Here is a 19514-nt window from a genome sequence, read left to right as displayed (position 1 = left end):
CCAGCAGGCAGGGGGCCAGCGGCCAGAACCCTACACCGGCAGCTGGCTGAGCGGGGCCGGAACCCCAGACTGGTGGCGGGCTGAGCGGCTGAGCCAGCTGACGGTCTGGAGTTCTGGCCGCCGACTCCTGCCAGCTGGGGTCCTGGCTGTTGGCCCTGCTCAGCCCGCTGCCAGCCTAGGATTCCGTTCACCCAGGCAGACAGTGGGCTGAGCGGGGCCGGTGGCCGGGACCCCGGCTGGCAGAAGTGTACCAGTAAAAATCGTTACCGACCCGTTATAGAACATGCTTGTGAGGAGAAGACAAAAAGATGGGCCTCGCAATGTCTCCAGATGGGTAACAAAATCCAGGCTCTGGCGGACCAAGGAGAGTGCGAGTTTCAAAGCTGAGAGTGTCCCTGTTTATAACTGTGGCAAGCAATCAGGTCCGAAGCCACTGGGCTACGTATGTTAAAACCAACTCCTTAAATTCCACATGTAAGATCACTGGAAGCCAGTGCCAAATGCAGGGCACTTCTACTCCACTTAATAACCAGGCTGCAGCTTTCTGAGTTGTAGCTTTTTAATGGTCCCAGGGTGGTAGCTCTATGGAGAATGCAATACAGCCAGCAAACCTCAAGGTGAAACAGGCAGGCAGGGTTGTGGCAAGGTCCCTGCATGGAGAGATGGTCACATGCTCATTGTACCAGGTGCATATGGGGGGCAAAAACACCTACTTTTGGCCCAGTTGATACCCAGTTTGGCCCACGATCTAACTGCATCCCTAAGCTGTGCACCTGCTTTACTTATGGCAAATAAGGGATACGTCTGTAAGTTCAGCCAACACTTCTGTCTGCTTCCACAACCACTAGCCTATACAATGTAGACACTGGGAGCGACTGTAGGCAAAGGGAGTAGCTATTGGGCACTTGGTAACAGCTCACTCCGAGCCCTGGATGTTGGAACTTACTTCACTGAACACTTCTCTTACCGGTTGCCCAAGTTCCTTGAGCTTGTTCTTTAGTGCAAATATTTTCTGATCCTGATCCGCGAGAAGTACCAGGAGGTCGTCCTGTTCTTTTTTAGATTCTGCCACATCTTGTTGGAGTTTGCTCTTCTCATCTTGCAAGACAGCAGCTGTACTGTTGCTTGAGTCCAGATGCTGCTTTAGCAATGCTTTTTCCTCAGAAAGCGCTTTAACTTCACTCTGGCAACAGTCACAAAAATAGGAAAGTCACTAACATCCCACGCAGTCAGTTCATTCAAGTCACTCAAGCGACCATTCGTGACAGCTCAACATTCCTGCCTCTACTTGCCTGGAGCTTCAATTCTACAACCCCCACACTTGCGGTGTCTGTCCCTTGTTAGCGGTCAGGTCATGTGTAGAGGTTTATGAATCTGCTACTGCCTTCAGGCTAAGAGCTGGTCCTTTAGCTAAAGCAGCAGGAGCCCATGTTTTCAGATCCAGAGAGTGGAGATTAAATAATACTTTGTTTTAAGAAGGCTGCTTGGGTCACCGAACTCACCACTGGTCACAACTCCCAAAGGGAAGAACTGCAAGTAACTGAACCAAGTTGGACCTGCCGCGTTAATCACGGTTGGGACACAACGTGCCATGGCCCAGTACCCAGTCTGAGCGAGAGAATTGCAGGATTCCACCCCAACGAGGTAAAGACACAAGGCTTCATACCTGAGGGGTGGGAGTGGTGAACTCTGGAGACTAGAGAAAGGGGTCAAAGGTGCATCTAGCGTTTTACGAGTCACACTCAAGTCCTGGCTGCAATCTCCAAGGCAATCCAGGCAGGACTGCTATTACAACTACAACCCCGGCCGTTTAACACAGCTTACAGGTGACCTGGACGACACTTTCAAGTTGGGTTTTGCTTTATGATGTTTAAAGAAGACTTGACAGGTACGCACGCACGCACCATTTTATTCTAGAAAGTTCAGGAGCATCAAGCCCCATCTACCCCAACTTTTCTGACTGCCTCAGAAGAAACATTTTAAGCAGACAAGGTTAGTGCTCAAACATTAGAGGCCCAAGAGCGTTAAATCTTCAATAAAGGCTTGCTCTCCGCCCATCACTGAAGTTTAAAACTCCAGTTTTCTTAACATGCATTTAACATCAACTAAAAATGCCTTTCCTATCCTCAATTGTTTAACTTTCATTTTGACTCTTGAGATCACTTCTCAAGCTCTCCAGACCAAATCTGTCAGGGCAGACAAGAGCCGGATTTCTAATGTTAAAACTCAACAGGAAAAAGCTTAAGATTTTTTGATATAGTAAAAGAAAGTCAATTCCCAAAAACTCGAAGCACCCCCAAAAGCCTTCCCCACCCTTGCAGGTCACTTTTAATACTGAAGCACTTCACGAAATTGTGACCATAACTGAAAACTGTGTATGCAGTTATTTCAGGTTTTGTGTTTCACCAATGACCAACCTTCAATTCTTTTATCTCTTGCAACAATCTGCCCTCCAATTCACTGTTCTTTGCTGCTATTACAGCAGCGCTGTCGCCCAGAGCAGGAACTGAAGCTGTATTCTGTGGAATAGATATTCAATACCAGGAACAGTTAGTGTTTCAATCATACACACAGTGGTCAATGTAATTTTCACTCATCCAATTGTAGACTTCTTCCCACCATATAGCCAACGGGCCGGAACTGTGTGTGCTCAGACAAAATCAAAGACAGGTCCATGCTCTGAGGGGCTCTATACACTGTCAGACAGATGGACAGCTCACAAATGGGAACTTGCATATGACAGCACTTAAAACAGCAACAGGTTTCTGTACAGCCATGATAAGGGCCTCTGAGATGCAGGCTGGTTGACATTCCATAAGCACATCCCACAGAGCAGACAGGCCAGGCAGCCATTTTGTTTCTGGCACCAGGCGCTAGCCAGGGCGCTAGGAAGAACAGGCATTGCTGACAGGAGTTTTTCAGCTCTGAGCTTTTCCCATATGTATGGCTCTCTTGGGAGGACAGAAAAGAAAAGCTGTTACTGGGGGAAACAAAGGATAACAACACCTAATCACTCAATGATTCCCTGTTCTGTTCATTCCCTCTGGGGCACCTGGCATTGGCCACTGCCGGAAGACAGGATACTGGGCTAGATGGACCATTGCTCTGACCCAGTATGGCCATTCTTATGTTCTTAAAACTCCTGTATAGTGCTGATGCTGTCAGGTCAGATGTGTACAGGGAGAGCTGTAATGGGCAGCACACTGTCACGGTCACCACTGCGCAGAATGAACAAATGTTGAGTGAGATGAACGAGAGCAGCTGGGATTTTGGTTGCTGAAGAGACTGTTTAAAATTCCCAAACATCCAGCTTCTCTCCCAACAAATTTAAATAAGCCCCAGTTTGGTTACTCCCATAAATGACTCTTCTATTACTCCTTACAATGGCAGAAGTAACAGACACTAGCAAGGCGAAGAACTGCCTGAAAGCAGATTCTTCCTTGAGGAAGCCAACTATCACAAGCCACCTCCAGACCCGATTACTGCAGAAGCATAAGAAAGCCGTTTAAGTGGACACCTATGTTGTGCCCAGGTACTGGATATCATATGATGCAGTTCCTTTAGTTGTAAATTGTCTGGTTAATGCTTCCCTTACAGTAACTGTATAAGCTTTGCCATGAAACTACAGACAATGATAGATTCTTGTATATCAGTGTGATCTCTAAACTCAGGGTCTAAAATTCATCTCTTAAAGTTCTAAGTAACTACATGGTTAATACAACAGCAGAGCAGGCAAAGTGGGAACAGTGGCCCCAGTCTGTAAAACCTCCCAACTCTCCTGGAGTTTTGGCAGTTTCACATGTAGAAGATTTGCTGGTGAAGCCCTATATGATGACCAAGCCAATGTAATTACTTTTTCCAAAGCCAACGAATTGCCAGTTAAATCTAAGTATTACACTGTTGTGCCTGCTAGTCTTTTTAAATCTCATTCATAATTACATGTCCACTTTTCTTACACATTTTAAATAATTATTGCCCACTCAATTGTGTAACAAGATTACATCCATTAAACCACACTTAAGTGTCGTATGGTGCAGGCAACAGATTCAGGAATAAACACACTGATGACACTTTTTCTGACCTTGTTATGTACAGTATGAATTTAAAATATGACACCACTTTCCCCTGGCTTCTTAAATGATACAAGTGTGCAATGGTGTAACACATGCACTGGTTCTGTGAAAGCATATTCCTCCAGCTCTTATTAGGTATCAACTGATAACTGACTGTTATTTATCTCATCAGTATATTGACTGAAATGAGAGGAAAATACGGACTCAGCATTTCACTGAAGTTCGTGGAGTTACATCAAGGTAGTGTAAAGAAAGATATAATGAATTGTGTCAGATAAATGTATATTAAATAATGTTAGAGAAGTGTGTGTGTGTGTATTTGCGTGTGTGTATAATCAACAGTCTTAAGAACATGTAAAAGGGAACTTTTCTGCTGTCTGCACGTGTCTTGTTGACACAGCTTTCAAAGGTTGTAAAAAATCAGAAAGTTGGTTTGTGTCTTATCTACAGTGGATTCTTGGACTCTTGGACTGCGTAGATAACAGGGCAAAGCAAACCCGACAAATGTGTGATTTACCAGCCACATGCAAACCTCCCTAGGAAAACCGACTAGGGAGGATGGATATTGACTGAGCAGAACTAGCCAACCCGTAACTCCAAGGCCACAAGAAGCAGATATGTAAAAGTGAGACAGCTGTTGTCAGAAAGAAGGGAATACAGGAAAGCAAGGAAAAGACAGCTGGACTGAGTAAGGAGGAGGATAGTGATGGCTAAAAACAGACAGATAAGGAGGTACCAATTAAGAGTTTTAGCACGAGAAGTAAAAATCTCTCTGTTTAAAAGGATTTTGGGTTACTGTGTGAGACACATATTTAGAACAGAATGTTGATAGATATTTAATAATCTGCACCTATGTGATGTTAAGAGACAAGAAATAAAGGAAGTGTGTTTAACAAAGGGGGTTTGACAACTGAGGATTTACACCAGATCAGACCAGTATGGATGTGATGCCAGAAACAGTCTACCTGTGCCCCAGGAGTGGGCAGTTCATCATTACGCTATCCTGCTCTATCTGCTTTACTGATGCTTTAGGCTTGATTAAGGTGGTGCTATATTGTCCTAAAACTCAATATTAAAGCTTTAAAATAGTTCAGCTTAGTACTGTGGAAGCACAGTTCTTCTCCGACAGTACCTGTGCTTTTCCCCAGCAGTAGGGCTTGGTTCTGAACAGGCCCCGTATTGTTATGAATGACGACAAAGAGTGAAAAACATTTTGCTACAGTTTAATCAATAGGGCCAGGATCAGGAAAGGCTGCAAGAGTCCTACTGAATTACCATTTGTTGTAGCAGTTCCTGTTTCTCAGTCTGAAGTTTAGAGATGTCCGAAGACTGTGACTGTATTTGGATCCTCAAGGGTTCTAGTTCCTGTGTCAAAAACACCCAACAGAATTCAGCTGCTTTGAATAGTGACGGTTAAGTAAGGACAAAAGTTCAATTTCTCTTTGGAAGTAAAAGCTACAAATTATGTATCATGTTATTTCAAGCTGGTTATGTGAGGAGTGAGAAGCATAGGTGGTGGAACTAGGGGAGCTGCCGCACCCCCTGGCTTGAAGTGGTTTCCATCATATGCACAGTTTGGTTCAATGGCTCTCAGCACCCCCACTATGCAAATTGTTCCAGCACCCCTTGTGAGAGGCATATTTATCCACCAATACCACTTGTCTAGGCACGCTGACAGAGTCCTCAAGAGTACCACCCCAGCAACAGTAATAACCTCATGGAATTTTTAAGTAGCCAAATGTTTTGTATGGAGTGCAAAACTTCTTAGTCATCTATTTGAGACTGGTCACATTTTTTTTAAGCTTATCAGATCACATCTTCATAACTCTCCTGGCTGCTGGCTATTCTATAGGCATCTTAATTTACGTTGCAGAAACCTTTCAATGCAAGTCACCTTAGATAAAGCATTTCTCAATCCGAGTCCTGTACCTATTAATGTGCTTTCTAATCGGGATAAAATTAATAGTGGGATACTTTTAGACATTGCAGATTTCTTCGTTCGGTCATTTCCTAATATAGGTGCTCTTTTCCCCGGTGGAAAGGGCTCAGAACACTATATATTTATAATGCATATCAGGATTTAAGTGATGTTTTCTGTTATGCAACTGCAAATAGGCAGTCAGGCCTCTTCAGAATTTCTGTGCAAGTTTCTCCAATGCCTTAATTCACCTCAACACAAAAGTTATTCTGATTCTTTTCAGGATTTATGGTCTCGATGCTCCAGGATTACTAAGAGCAGCTCATAAAGTCACACACTTCGGAACCAATCTTACCAGTCAATGGAAACTTGGCCTACAACCATCTCCCCATCCTCTGCTACTACTAGCCATAACAGACAGCTTTGCCCAATGGATGACCGCACACAATTACTCCCAAGTTACAAACAAAGGAAGTTTGGACTGTCAAAGCATCAAGAACTCACCCTATGTAGTTCATTAGCATGCTCCAATCCAGCAGTTATCTGTGAGGATTGCCCAGTTGTTCCTGTTTCTGACTGCAAAGACTTCTGCAACACGAGAAAAAGCAACCATGAAACTAGATTTACTAAGTGTTATCTCACGGCTAAAAGGGTTCCTCACCTGTATCTAGAGGAATTCTTTGAGACAGATCTCACACTTTCACACCCACGGTGGATACAGTGACAGCACAGCGTGCATCTGCGAAAACCTCTAGTAAGCAGTACCCATCATAAGGCCCTCTGCCCCTCACTGATCCACACACAGCGTGAAAGCATACCAATCTCCTCCTTTGCTTCCGCGGCCTCCTCCCCAAAGCCCAGCTGGATGACTGGTACTCGGAGGAGAGAGAGAGTGGGCAGGGCGTGCAATGTGCATCTCAAATGTGGTTACCACCAAGTGACATGCATTAGTTCTTTGAGTGGTCTCTGCACATACCCACTCATGGACTTGGGCAAGCAGTGTCCTCTCAGGAAGGTGGATCACGACTACTAGAAATACCACTCTGCTACCCTGAGCATCATACTTCGGGACTAGTATGTGGCTGCCTACAGTGACTCAAGAGCATGAGTACTAACCTCAGGGCAGACTGTTCGGAAGCCAGGCACAAACCCTAAATTGGTCGTGTGTTTTATACTTCGATCTCACCAACCAGTTATCACGGGTGAACTCCTTAGTCTCTCAATCAGCCTTAACATGGAGTCACACGGCATTTATAATACATTCTTCACTCCCCTCCTCAAACCCAGCCCTGTATCATTCCCTAGAACGTCCTCCTGCTCCACCACTGCCTCTGGAGCAACGACAGTGGCATTCATTTACCGCCCATTTGGGCCAATTTAGTTCTATATGGCCGGGAGCCCACCCACAGCAATGGCAGATCACTGGCCTTTCCTTTTCAGAAAGGGTTTTAAGCCCTAGGCTCCCTTGGCTTTTTTCCTTTTTAATTCAAAGTTGCGGTTAGGTTTATTTCCAATCCCCTCTACCCGGTTAACCTGGGTGAGACGGGAATGTCCCTTCCCCTGGGATTTGCACCCTCCCATGGTCCGTTGATTCAACAGATTAGCAGTTTCTGCAGCCTCTAAAACTGTGGATTTTTTTTTTTAAGTCACATGCTGCCTTTACTTCATCTGTACTACCCCTAACCATTGCTCCTGGGCTGTCAGATCAAACCGTTTTCCATAATCACTTTCAACCCTCACCCCGTTATCCGTTTTCTCAGAAATGACATTTTATGTACAGGTTCAACATAATATTATCAAACATTCTGAGGCTTCTGTACTTTATTCCATTGGTCTCTGGGATAATCTGAAATCTTTAAAATACATTTTTCTTTAAATATCTTGTACACCTTAGCGTCTCCCTCCTCCATATCGTTCAAACCTGGTCTCAGACTCCTGGCGCAGACAAGTTCTCAAATGAATTTTACAAAAAGCTCTCTGAAACTTTAACACCTAGCTTACTGAATATGTTCAATGAGGCCAAGAAAAAGCAGACTCTCCCACCTACTCTAGGAGAAGATGTGCTTTCAGTTATTCCTAAACCTGGGAAAGACCTTGGACTAAGTAGTAATTACAGGCCAATTTCTTTAATCAATTGTGATGCTAAGATTTTCCAGTCGCAAAGCTCTTGCTGTGTGACTGGAAAAAAGTTCTCACACACATTGTGAATTTATTACACAAACAAATCAGATAAGTGTTCTTTATGGCTCAGATAATTTGCGTCAACTAATGGATATTATTTCCGCTTTGAGAGATTCTCTTTGAGAGATTCTAAAGAACCCTTTGCTGTCATTTCTTTAGATGCCGAAAGGGCCTTTGACCACATAGCCTGGGACTATCTTTTTCAGGTGTTAGCAAAATTTTTATTTGATAAACAATGTATGGCGTGCATTAAGCTTTTATACACTAATCCAGCTTCCAGGGTAGTTACCAATGGTATTGTTTCTGTCCCTTTTCCATTACCCATAGGTATGTGGCAGGGCTGCCCCTTTCTCCTCTTCTGTTTGATTTAGCTCTAGAACCTTTAGCCATCGCTATCCGAGCAAATCAGCATAATCATGGTATCAAGGTGGGCCAAACAGAGCACAAAAGTATCCTCTACGCGGATGATGCTCTTGTGTTTGTAGCTAAGCCCAAGGTCAGCATTCCTAACCTTCTATCCACTATTATTAATTTTGGACTCCTCTCAGGACATACAATTAGTTGGGGGTAAATCAGAAATGTTAGACACTAACAAATATTCCCGCAAAGGTCTTTTATCAGACTGGGATTTTTAACGGCAATCTTCTTAAATGAAATATTTAGACATCCCTAAGATAAATATAGAACCAATTATTGCCCAAAGGGCTAACAGATTGTGGAGATGGAGTTGGTTAACCCTCAGTTTGTGGGGTAAAATTAATACGCAGAAAATGAACGTCCTTCCCAGAATTTTGTATGTCCTGAGGGGTCTCTCTAGTTCTAGTCCTCAAACTTATTTTAAGAAATTCAATAATATTTTCAGAACATTCCTTTGGGGCACAAGTAAGAAACCTAGACTGGCCCCGAAGAAATTACAGCTCCCCCTATTTCTGGGACAATTCCGTTTTCCCAACGTGGAAATGACCATATTTCCTTTTTGTTAAACCAGGCACCTTTGTGGCTATTAGGCCCTGTACAGACCCTATCTTTGATTCAGATTGAATGAGAACTGGTAAACCACCTCCCCCTTTCAGGAATTGTAGGATCCAATTATTGTAGATTTGATGGCTCCAGAGCTCCCCCAATAACGGCTGTGAGGCAAGCTTGGTCAACCTTGGCTAGAAAGTTCTGCTTCCATTCATTCTTCTGTGCAGAGGCTGTCCTATGGAGAATTCGTATCCTTAAAACCAGCGGCAAAACCTTGATGTGGAGGGATTGGATGGACAGAGGAATTATGCCTGTGTCGCATCTCATGGACACTGATAAATTTAAACCATTTGTAGATTTTCAGCAAGAATTTTGCTTGCCCGGCTCCGGAGCATGGAAATATCTCCAGTTAAAAGAATTTACTTACAAATGCATCTGGCCCAAAGGCACTGGGAGCTCCAGAACCTTTAAATCGAGGAAGTTTCCTCCAAATAATTACTTGGCCAGTGGTAGCCTTTTACCATTTTCTGGCCCCCCAAAACTGCCAAAGATTGATAATTTGAGAGTTGCTTCGAATAGAAATTTGGATATACAACTACCTCCAACCCAGTGGAATACAATTAGATCTGTGATAAGGAGTCCCGGGGTACAACCTGGAACTGTGGGACCGCTGTGCCCGTATCATATCATAAGGGTGGGTGAGTATCATACCACGCACCACAATCGTATCACAATGGTGAACACGGGGATCCCAGGGTGCTATTTTGAGATACAGAGTATTACAATCTAGTGTTAAAAAACAACTATAGACCTGAGACTACAGCTTATTCACCAAAAGACACTTTTTTGAATATATTGGTCCCCACATAGGCTAATGGTAACGGGCCTTATCAGTGCTGACCGCTGTTGGAAATGTAGCACCAAGGGAAGTACATTAGCTCGTATGTTTTGGGAGTGCCCCGTATCAAGAGTTTCTGGTATCAGGTGGGTCAAAGGACCAATTTGATATTGGATACTAAACTGGAGCCCTCCTGCTTAAGTTTCATTCTTGGATATATTCCTGATACCTGGAGATTACCTGGAAGGACCAGAGGAAGGATTTATCCAGGTGAGTTTGGCTGGAATAAACCTATCAATACTGGAAGGGTGATCTTGCCACTGTCAGGCTGGGTGGGAGATTTCCAGTACAACTCGAGAGACTGTTAATTCTCTGCACTAGCTGATGGAATTAGAGGTGGATTGTCTCTCTGGATCCACAATAGCATTTGTACTAATGGGATTATCACCAGGTTTGTCTTCCTCCTCCTTCAGAACTGGGGCACAACTCTCACTGGGCTGGAGGGGAGAGGTTTGGTTTCTTTTGAGACTTTCGAGAGTCCGAATCCCTGCTGTCCTTATGAGATCAGGGAGACGGCCAACACTGCCATGCCAACCAGGGCAGCATGTCACATGCAGGCCAGTAGCCAGAATGGCATCTACATTAGCACAAATAGTGGCAAGCTCTGACTATGGCCAATTTTATGCGGCTGGATCTGCTCCATATAAGACCACATGTAACCTAGTCTCCATGTAACCAGTTCATAATTTTCTTAGAATGGTTAGGCCCTCCTTATCTGTGTAACCAGTTTAGTGGGTCCTCCACTCCTTCCATCCAGCCCTCTGTCCAGAAGGATGCCCACATTCTGTTGGTACCACAATGCCTGTATGTCCTTGGGGCATTATCTCCACTGTTGAATTAGTACAGCGTAGCTGGCTAGATTTTTCCCTTGAGTGCACGGATACAAACCATTTGGCAGTGTGGTAGGTTTGGATACACAAACTCTCACCCACAGTTTGAGGCAGAAAAGCCCTGTGCAGACAACTCAAGCCATGTTGGCTGTAATCAGTGGTTAACTGGTTATAACAAACAATTGTCTTTCTAGCGTTGACAGGGCCGTAGCGAAGAATTTCTAGCCTCACGAAGGTAATATTTTTAAGTAGCTCTGCAACTGTGAACTGAAAGCCCTTCCGAAACAGTCACTTCTTACCATGTTTTCAATCACAGAATCCTTTTCTCTCAGCTGTCCCTGTAACACTTCATGCTTATTTTTCAATTCTTCTATCTCCTGTCGCAATTTGCTGATTTCTTCCGGCTGAATGCCATTCATCTGAAGCATATCGCTGTGGGAACTGTGATGCTGATTGTCCTTTCCTAATGGCCAGATATTTGAAACTTAGTATTAAACTTAAGAATAGCACAGTTTTTGTTTACACATTTACTACATCCACACAAGGTATCTTCTACAGGCATTTGCTTTCCCCCATAAAGAAACGGAATTACAAATTATTCAAGATTAAAAGATTATGTTCTACTGTGGTCAAAAATCTACCCCCAAACACACGTGTATGTACTTCAGAAACGCCATTCCTTTAAAAAAAAAACAAAAAAAACACACGTGTGGTTGTTTCTGCTCATTTAAGGCAACCAGTGAAAGAGTGAAGAGTCCAAGTGTAGGACAGTAGGTGTAGGTCTACATTTCACCACAAACATCCCAATGCAGAAAACTATATTCCAGTTCACTCTGAGTTAGGACCTAAACACACAAATTTTAACATTTATTTGTATTTCGACAGACATAAGGAATGTGTTATCCTAGGCTCAAGATGCCTTGCCAGGTAACAACACTCACATCAAGAATATGAACATAAAATTAAACAACCCCGGACATAAAATCAGCCTGTTCACAGAACTGTAGCCCCCCACGACCTGGAGCGCCTGCCTAATCCCTCCATCCCAGCATGAAAAGTCCAGCGTATCCAGACCTCCAAACCCTACAGACCCCCGAGCCCCAGCCCAAATACATGGGATTTGCAGCCTGTCCTTAAGGTTAACAGATATGGGCTATTTTGGATCAATGGAGGGAGGGGTGCTCAGACAGGGTCCATGAGCAGTTCCCTTATATGCCAAGGAAAATGGCAATGCAGGACCTTGGGACACTGACATGGGCCTTGCGTGGCCTCATCCTCTGCCCACTTGGAGCGGTGGTGGTAGGGCGGCAGCACACAGCTCCCTTCTCTCCTCAGGTGCGACAGTGGGATCAGGGAAGAGGTCTGCCACTTACCCCCGTAGCTGGGGTTTATCTGCACGTGGCCCAAGCCCACTGCCCTCGACTCTCTGCTGGGATGGCATAGGCAGGGCCTTTATCGTCCCATTAAGACGCATGGGGCAGTTCATACCTTTCAGGGCTGCTGTTTCAAGAGCCGACAGACGCAGGCACACATGGCTGTATGCTCCACGCTCTGCCCACAGTCTTAAGCTTTGCTTCACAACAGTTACTGCTACAAACTTACGTTAATGACGAACGCTTCAGACTCTGATGTGCTCACATAACCACAGGGGCTGGATCCCGAGGCACAGGCCTATTGTGTCTGCCTTACCCTGCCTTGCCAAGGAAACTCGCATGAGTGTCTACACTGATCAGAGCTGCAGCACTATGACAGGGACGAGGTGGAGACCTGCCAGCCCGAGAGTCTGCCACTCTGCAGTCTCGTAGGCCAAAGCCAACACCATAAACTGAAGCTAGGCATCCACAGTAACCAATGTAGATTCCTGAGCACTGGTATCATATACTCAGGGCTAACTGTACACAGCAGGTAACCTTTTCTTAAGTGACTTAGGAGCCCAGGTCCCATTGAAAGTCAGTGGTATTTAGGTGCTTACATCACATTGATGAATGTTATAAGCTTCATCTGTATAGAATACATTAGGTCATTCATGGAGCAAATTTTCATTGTGCAACCCAATGACAGAAATGTTTCATCCTGAAACATCTCTAAAATCACAAGTGTGTATCCACAGAAATGTAGGGCTGGAAGGACCTCGAGAGGTCATCTAGTCCAGACCCAAATGCTGAGGCAGGACCAAGAATACCTAGTCCATCCCTGACAGACATTTGTCCAACTTGTTCTTATAAACCTCCAAAGATGGGATTCCACCACCTCCCTTGGAAGCCTATTCCCGAGCTTAACTACTTTTACAGTTAGAAAGTGTTTCCTAATAGCTAAATTAAATTTGCCTCACTGCAGATTAAGCAGAATACTACTTGTCCTACCTTCAGTGGACATGGACGACAATTAATCAGCATGATCTTAACAGGCCTCAACATATATGAACACTGTTGACAAGTCCCCCCTTCAGTCTTCTTTTCCCAAGATTAAACATGACCTATTTGTTTATCCTTTCCTCATAGGTCAGATTTTCTGGACCTTTCATAATTTTTCTTGCTCTCCTCTAGACTCTCTCCTGCTTGTCCACATCCTTCTTAAAGTGTGTCCAGTTTTGGATGCCACAATACTCTAGGCAGAGGTGTCACCAGTGCCAAGTATAGGGGAACAATTACCGCCCGGGTCTTACATGTGACACTCCTGTTAATACACCCAAGAATGATATTAGCCTTGCTCGTTGCTGTCTCATTCCATTTGTGATCCCCCCCCCCGTCCCCCAGAACCTTTTCTGCAGTACTGCTGCCTAGCCAGTTAGTCCCCATTTTGTTGTACATTTGATTTTTCCTCCCTAAGTGAAGTACTTTGCACTTTGTTCATTTAATTTCATCTTGTTGCTTTCAGACCAATTATCTAATTTGTCAAGATCACTTTGAATTCTAATCCCGTCCTACAAAGGGCTTGCAATCCCACACAGTTCTGTCACCCTGGTTAATATCTATTGTGTTGAAGCAAAATAGGCATTAAACATCCCAGCCTTCTTGATGTCATCCATTAGTAGCTCTCCTTCCCCATTAAGCAGTGGACCTACACTTTCCTTCATCTTTCTCTTGCTCCTAATGTATTTACAGAACCTCTTCTCAATGACTTATGTTCCTTGCTAGGTGTAACTCATTTTGTCCCTACCTGCTTGCACTATTCTTTTGTACTCGTCCTTACCAATTTTTCCACATTTCCCCTTTCTAGGATTCTGCTGAAGCCATTAGGCCAGTCTCTAGTAAGAAAAGGTTTGCTGTAGCACTGCAACACCCTCATTTCCCTAACCCATAACCCACTGTCACCCCAAATGGGCTAAGATTTAATACCAGAATGTGGTAACGAGGCTTATAACTAATTTTTTTAATACACAAAATCATTAGAACTCTTTTATACCTCATAACGAACATGTAAATCTTACGATGCTTGACATGGCAAGCAGACAGAATCCATATAGCAGTACAGTATCTTGCTAGTTTGTTAAACTGGGTTAGCTGCTTTGGGTCTCCCTACAGTCATGAGTGAGATTTTACTGTACACAATGCCCCATTTTTTTGCTTTTGTACAGCAGTGACGGCAGAATCCATGCATTGTTGGGCAATTTGGCTGCAAAATGCAACCTTGTGTGGTGTCAGAAACGTTTCTAGCCTCTGATTGCCAAGGCTGGCTTCCAAATGTGAACCAATATGGTGTTTTCTTTCTGCAACTCCAAACATCTAGGACGACAGCTCTGACAAGTATGAACTACCCCATTCATTTCAAAGGGACATCAACTGTGAAACCTAAGGACACCTGAACCTGGTGGCACTTCACTGCTGATCATTAAGCAGGAGCCTCCAAGTTAGTGTACTTTTTCTGAAACAGCCTACAACAGGAATGATAAAGCAGCTAGCTGCTGACTCCTCCACCTTTGTCTGACGTGTTCAGACAGTACAGTGAGGAGAACCACAGAAGTCAGAATTCAGTGACTGGCAGGGCGGATCTGAACCTGCTGAGTGCTCACCTCTCAAACTGCTCTGCCTCTTCCCAGACCACTGCAGCTAAAACTGCCAGTTTCCCTTTTTCTAATGCACTTATCAGTTGTCCATACAAAATATTCCATCACCAATAACTGAAAGTTTGCAGGCAGTATAAAAAAATGCATACGTCGATATTTTTAGCTAATGTAACAAATTAGATACTGGTAGAAATACTGTTCTAGCTGCATTCTTTTTTAATGCAATAAAGTAAGTTCTGTTTTTTCATTTGTGTGAATTCTAGTGTGCTGCAGAATTTAGGACAACACGCTGCTGAAACTGGAAAGGATTGGTTTCTGCAGAATTTAGATTGCTTGCCATGGACTACACAGAGAATTGGACATATGCTATGAAGCAATGATAGATTTCAGTGTTTTTGTGAAGTATACCTAGCTGTACTTTAAGGAGATTATACTGGTCCTTGTGCTGCTGGATTTGAGACATTTGCTGCGTAACTGCTGTCTGAAGCTGTTCATTCTGAGATTTTAAAGTATTAACTTTCTGCTTTAATTCTTCAAGCTGCTGATCCTGTGAAAGAAAAAAAAATTGGAATTCTGCTTAATTACTTGTGGAAAATGAATCAATGGGGAGACATGTTGCAAAGCAATAAAATCAGTGCATTAGAGTCAAGATATTTACTCAACTGACAAAAGATATTTTTCATGTGCAGTGCCTGTATCTTGTGGACTGCTTATCTGCGCAGGTAAGTTTCCAAATTTATTATAGGCGAGGCTGGTAGCTCTGCTTATTATTAAGGTGCCTGACACTTCCCCAAGTTATCTGAGCTGGGAAGCCTCTTCCATGTTTTGTAATATCTGGTTTGGAATTCCATTCCAGCATCCCCAAAAGCCAGTTAATATGATTTCCCCCCAACAGTACATGTGACTGTAGGTGTCTGCTACAGCTTGTATTTACCTGCTCTCTAATGACTTTTTTATAGTGGGTCACAATGTTGTCATGCTGTTCCAACGTCTTCTTCACCTCCTCTTCCTGTTTGTCTTCTTCACTAGACTTGTAAATAGCTTTAGTTATGATACCTGTCAAAAAAAGTGCATTCGTTATTCAGAGCACAGCTCATGCATTCATATGCTCACAGCCTCCTCAGCTTAGATAATCGTGTTGCGCCAGAGAGAATCTATCTGGTTTTAAACAAGTTATTAGTCACCCATGCTGATTTAAATGACTAGATGTCAAACTAGTTCTTAGAAGCTGACTTCAGGAGGTTGCATCAACAACCGGGGAAAAGTTTATCCATTAAAGTTTCAACAGCCTCACTTTTCCATTAAGGACCCATAAAGTTCACCATTCACATTTTTTACGGTTCCCCAACCTGGCTATTTCTAGTGTAAAAAATAACATTCATGATCACATCTTTTAGAAGTTCTTTATTCATTACAGAAGGGGCACACATCCAGTTCCTTTTCACTTCATCTATAAGGAAGCTGGAGAAATGATGCACTGTAATCAGAAGTAGAGCTTGTGAAGCGAATTCTTGCATACTATAATTTTTATTTTTGGTTGCCACCTTCTCGTGCATCATCTTTGAGTACAGATCTTATGGCCTATATAAGCACAAGTTCAAAAATTTTCCATTACCAATAGCCTGATCATTAACAACATGCATAAACAGCCAACTGACTTACCAGTGTGAAGAAGCCTGATTAAGTACAAAACCTAACCCTGCACGAGGAGCAGTCAGATAAAACATCTGAACTGCAAGCCATGGCGTATTGTAACCCATATCCGTGATTACAGTACAATCCTTCATACCACTTAGAGAATTTTAGGTTTCATCGTACGACCTTTAAAAATCTAAATTCAGAATGGGCGGTAATTCAATCATGGCAATCTGAAGTGTACAGCAAGTGACAGTACAAAAAAAGAGTGTAACATATCTCACCCTCCAATTCCTTTACCAGTTTAGTAAATTCGTGATCGAACATCATGTGGTCTGCGCTAGAAAAACTAGGCTGAGGTTTCTGAGCAGCTCTGGAATACAGTTCATGTTTGCTAATGAAACCTAGTTTCTCGATGAAGTTCTCCTTGCCAATCCTCTTCTCGATCAGCTGTTTTAGTTTCTCTCTAAAAGAAAAAGATGTAGTTAGTATGGCACATCAAGACTGTGCCTAGAGAAGGAAAACAAAAAACAAAAAAACGGAGAGCAGTGAAACATCACCCTTTTTACTTCCCCTCCAAAGGGTACTTTTGTTGGTCAGGAAATTATCTGTAACAATTCCTTTTTCCCCAGTCAAACAAACAGACTTTTCTTGGCACTGCAAAGCTGATTGTTCCCAGTCTGCCACTATCAGCTGTTCACATGCCACAGGGGAAAGGAGACATGAAGAAGGTACTAACTGTATTTCTTGGTAAGAATGGCTCAGACGCTTTGCACTGTCTAAGGGCTTTATCAATGACTCTTCCCAGCTGATTAGCATGGAGAAACCATCTCACATTTTCTAGCCATATGTATTCCCTCCTGTAAGGAATAAATTAAAAGCAGGGGGCTAGAGGGGTTGTTAAAGTAAGAATATCAATAATATAGGTTGTGTTGTCTTTCATTTAGAAACTTCTTCCCAGTTTAGGGACAGCTGATAACCTGCACACAAACTTTCACCTCCCCTAAAGTCTTCAGTTAGTCCTACACCATACGTACTTCCTACAATTTTCGAGGGAATTGTCATTGTAATAAATGCAAATGCCCAGCAACAGCGCACACAGGCCTTGAACTAACTGCTCCTCTTCTCCGAGGTTTTCGGCTATTTGCCCAGTGAGCTAGGACATTTGCTAAGGAAGTTTAAACATTTCATGAGCAGAATATACAACACGTACCTTTCCCTTTCCACACGTCATCTCAGCCTCAACTTATTACATCTTAATTCAACATGTAAAACCAATTTCTTTACCCATTAAAAACGTAAGCTTAATTAGTAATATCCGGATGCTACAGCAAATGAAACTGCTCATACATTTAGTTTGTTTTAAGGGATTTGTACAATGTGTATATATATTGCTATTCAAGATAACTCAATGTAATATTTAAAAGGGTTCTCTATACCCAAACCCAGTCCATATGTTAATCGTGAAAGTTTTTTGAAGGCACTGTCTACCACTAGCCAGGATATGATGCTTAACTGTCAATTGGATTAAGTTCCTCTTCAGAGCAGTATATTTATCATTGATCAGAGGGGTAGCCGTGTTAGCCTGGATCTGTAAAAAGCAACAGAGAGTCCTGTGGCACCTTTAAGACTAACAGATGTATTGGAGCATAAGCTTTTGTGGGTGAATACCCACTGCGTCTGACAAAGTGGGTATTCACCCATGAAAGCTTATGCTCCAATACATCTGTTAGTCTTAAAGGTGCCACAGGACTCTCTATTGCTTTTTATATTTATCATTACAATTCACTGAGATTAAGACATATTTTCCCATTTCTGTGAGATTACACATGTGAGATTCTTCATACTGAAACTCCATGAGTTTATCTGCAGTGACACACACTATAGGCATATCCACACTGAAATCAAGGTGTGCTAGCAGCTTGTATAGGCATACCCACGGCAGCTTGAATCTAGCAAACAGCTAAAAACAGCATTGAGGACACAGCGGCACGGATCCCAGCACCGTCTAGGAATGCAAATATGTACCCAGGGTCCTGGGCATGCTTGTATAGTGCACACTGAAGTCTGTGCCTCCCCTTCTTCATTGCTATTTTTGGCATACTAGCTAAATCAAAGCTAACGTGGGTATTCCTACCCAAGCTGCAATCACACCAATTGCAATGCATGTGTACCCGAAATTTGCAAAACTGCCCAAAAGCTTCTCCAAGCAACAGTTACCTGTGCTCAGAGGAAATATATGACGTCTTTTCAAATTCACGGATTTGATTATGCTTTGGTGAGTGTCTACATGTTAACATAAAAGGGACATTACCCCTTTAAGCCCCACACCTACTATCCTTAAATATTCTGCAGCATTCCTGCAAGTTTATCTGCATGTTTAATATTAAAAATAATATTTTTCCATTCAAACTCCTGTATGCTGTAAACATTTCAAGGATACAAATGGAATATTGGCGGAGTTGTGGAGAAAGTGTGTGACAGCAATTGGACAATCGCTTAACCAGGTACAAAGCAGCATTAATAATCCAACTCTTGTCTGCACTTTGCTGCCCTGAAATGGAAAAGCGGGCATTAATTTCTTCATATATAGCGTTCAATGAAGTGCTTTAGAGGCTGTATTTACTTCAGAACCCACCCGCTTTCAACTTTAAGGATAAAGAAAGGAAGTCAAGCCTTCCAAAAATACCCATTTACCAGCTATACTTAACGCAGCTTTAGTGCTTTGATGGAAAGGATTCACAGAAGTCTAGCCGTCTTCAATGCATGTCAAACCAAGACAGATGTAAGGTGTGACTCAACACAAATTAGCATTGGAACAAAATCATGACAAGTTAGTTTGCCTTTATAATTAATGCTGGGATAACAATATTGTTAAGTGGCAAAAAATACATGCAGAACCTTCTGGGGGAAATGCTGCATAAAGTGCTCCATTACCACAAATCAGCTGCAAACTTTTAAAGTGCCCCAGCACTAAGGCTAGGTCTACACTACGGGGGGGGGGGGG

The 19514-nt window shown here is 43.1% G+C and overlaps 1 protein-coding gene across 4 annotated transcripts in view; it reads right to left on the bottom strand.

The window, feature by feature from the left end:
• USO1 (USO1 vesicle transport factor) overlaps positions 1-19514 on the bottom strand; it is a 71087-nt gene that overhangs the window by 2601 nt on the left and 48972 nt on the right. For all 4 annotated transcript variants that reach the window (XM_026653355.2, XM_026653357.2, XM_026653356.2 and 1 more), the window contains 10 exons: positions 18951-19061; positions 17545-17663; positions 16792-16973; positions 15807-15928; positions 15281-15419; positions 11166-11329; positions 6496-6579; positions 5349-5438; positions 2418-2519; positions 968-1183 (listed from right to left, as the gene is read on the bottom strand). In XM_026653355.2, coding sequence (XP_026509140.1) covers positions 968-1183; positions 2418-2519; positions 5349-5438; positions 6496-6579; positions 11166-11329; positions 15281-15419; positions 15807-15928; positions 16792-16973; positions 17545-17663; positions 18951-19061 — 1329 coding nt within the window. The remainder of the gene's footprint in view (positions 1-967; positions 1184-2417; positions 2520-5348; positions 5439-6495; positions 6580-11165; positions 11330-15280; positions 15420-15806; positions 15929-16791; positions 16974-17544; positions 17664-18950; positions 19062-19514) is intronic.

Source organism: Terrapene carolina, unplaced genomic scaffold (genome assembly GCF_002925995.2).
Source record: "Terrapene carolina triunguis isolate 2854851 unplaced genomic scaffold, T_m_triunguis-2.0 Scaffold136, whole genome shotgun sequence".
Lineage (NCBI taxonomy): Eukaryota > Metazoa > Chordata > Testudines > Emydidae > Terrapene > Terrapene triunguis.
The sequence above is the reverse complement of the archived record's forward strand: the minus strand, read 5'-3'. Positions and strand labels throughout refer to the sequence as shown.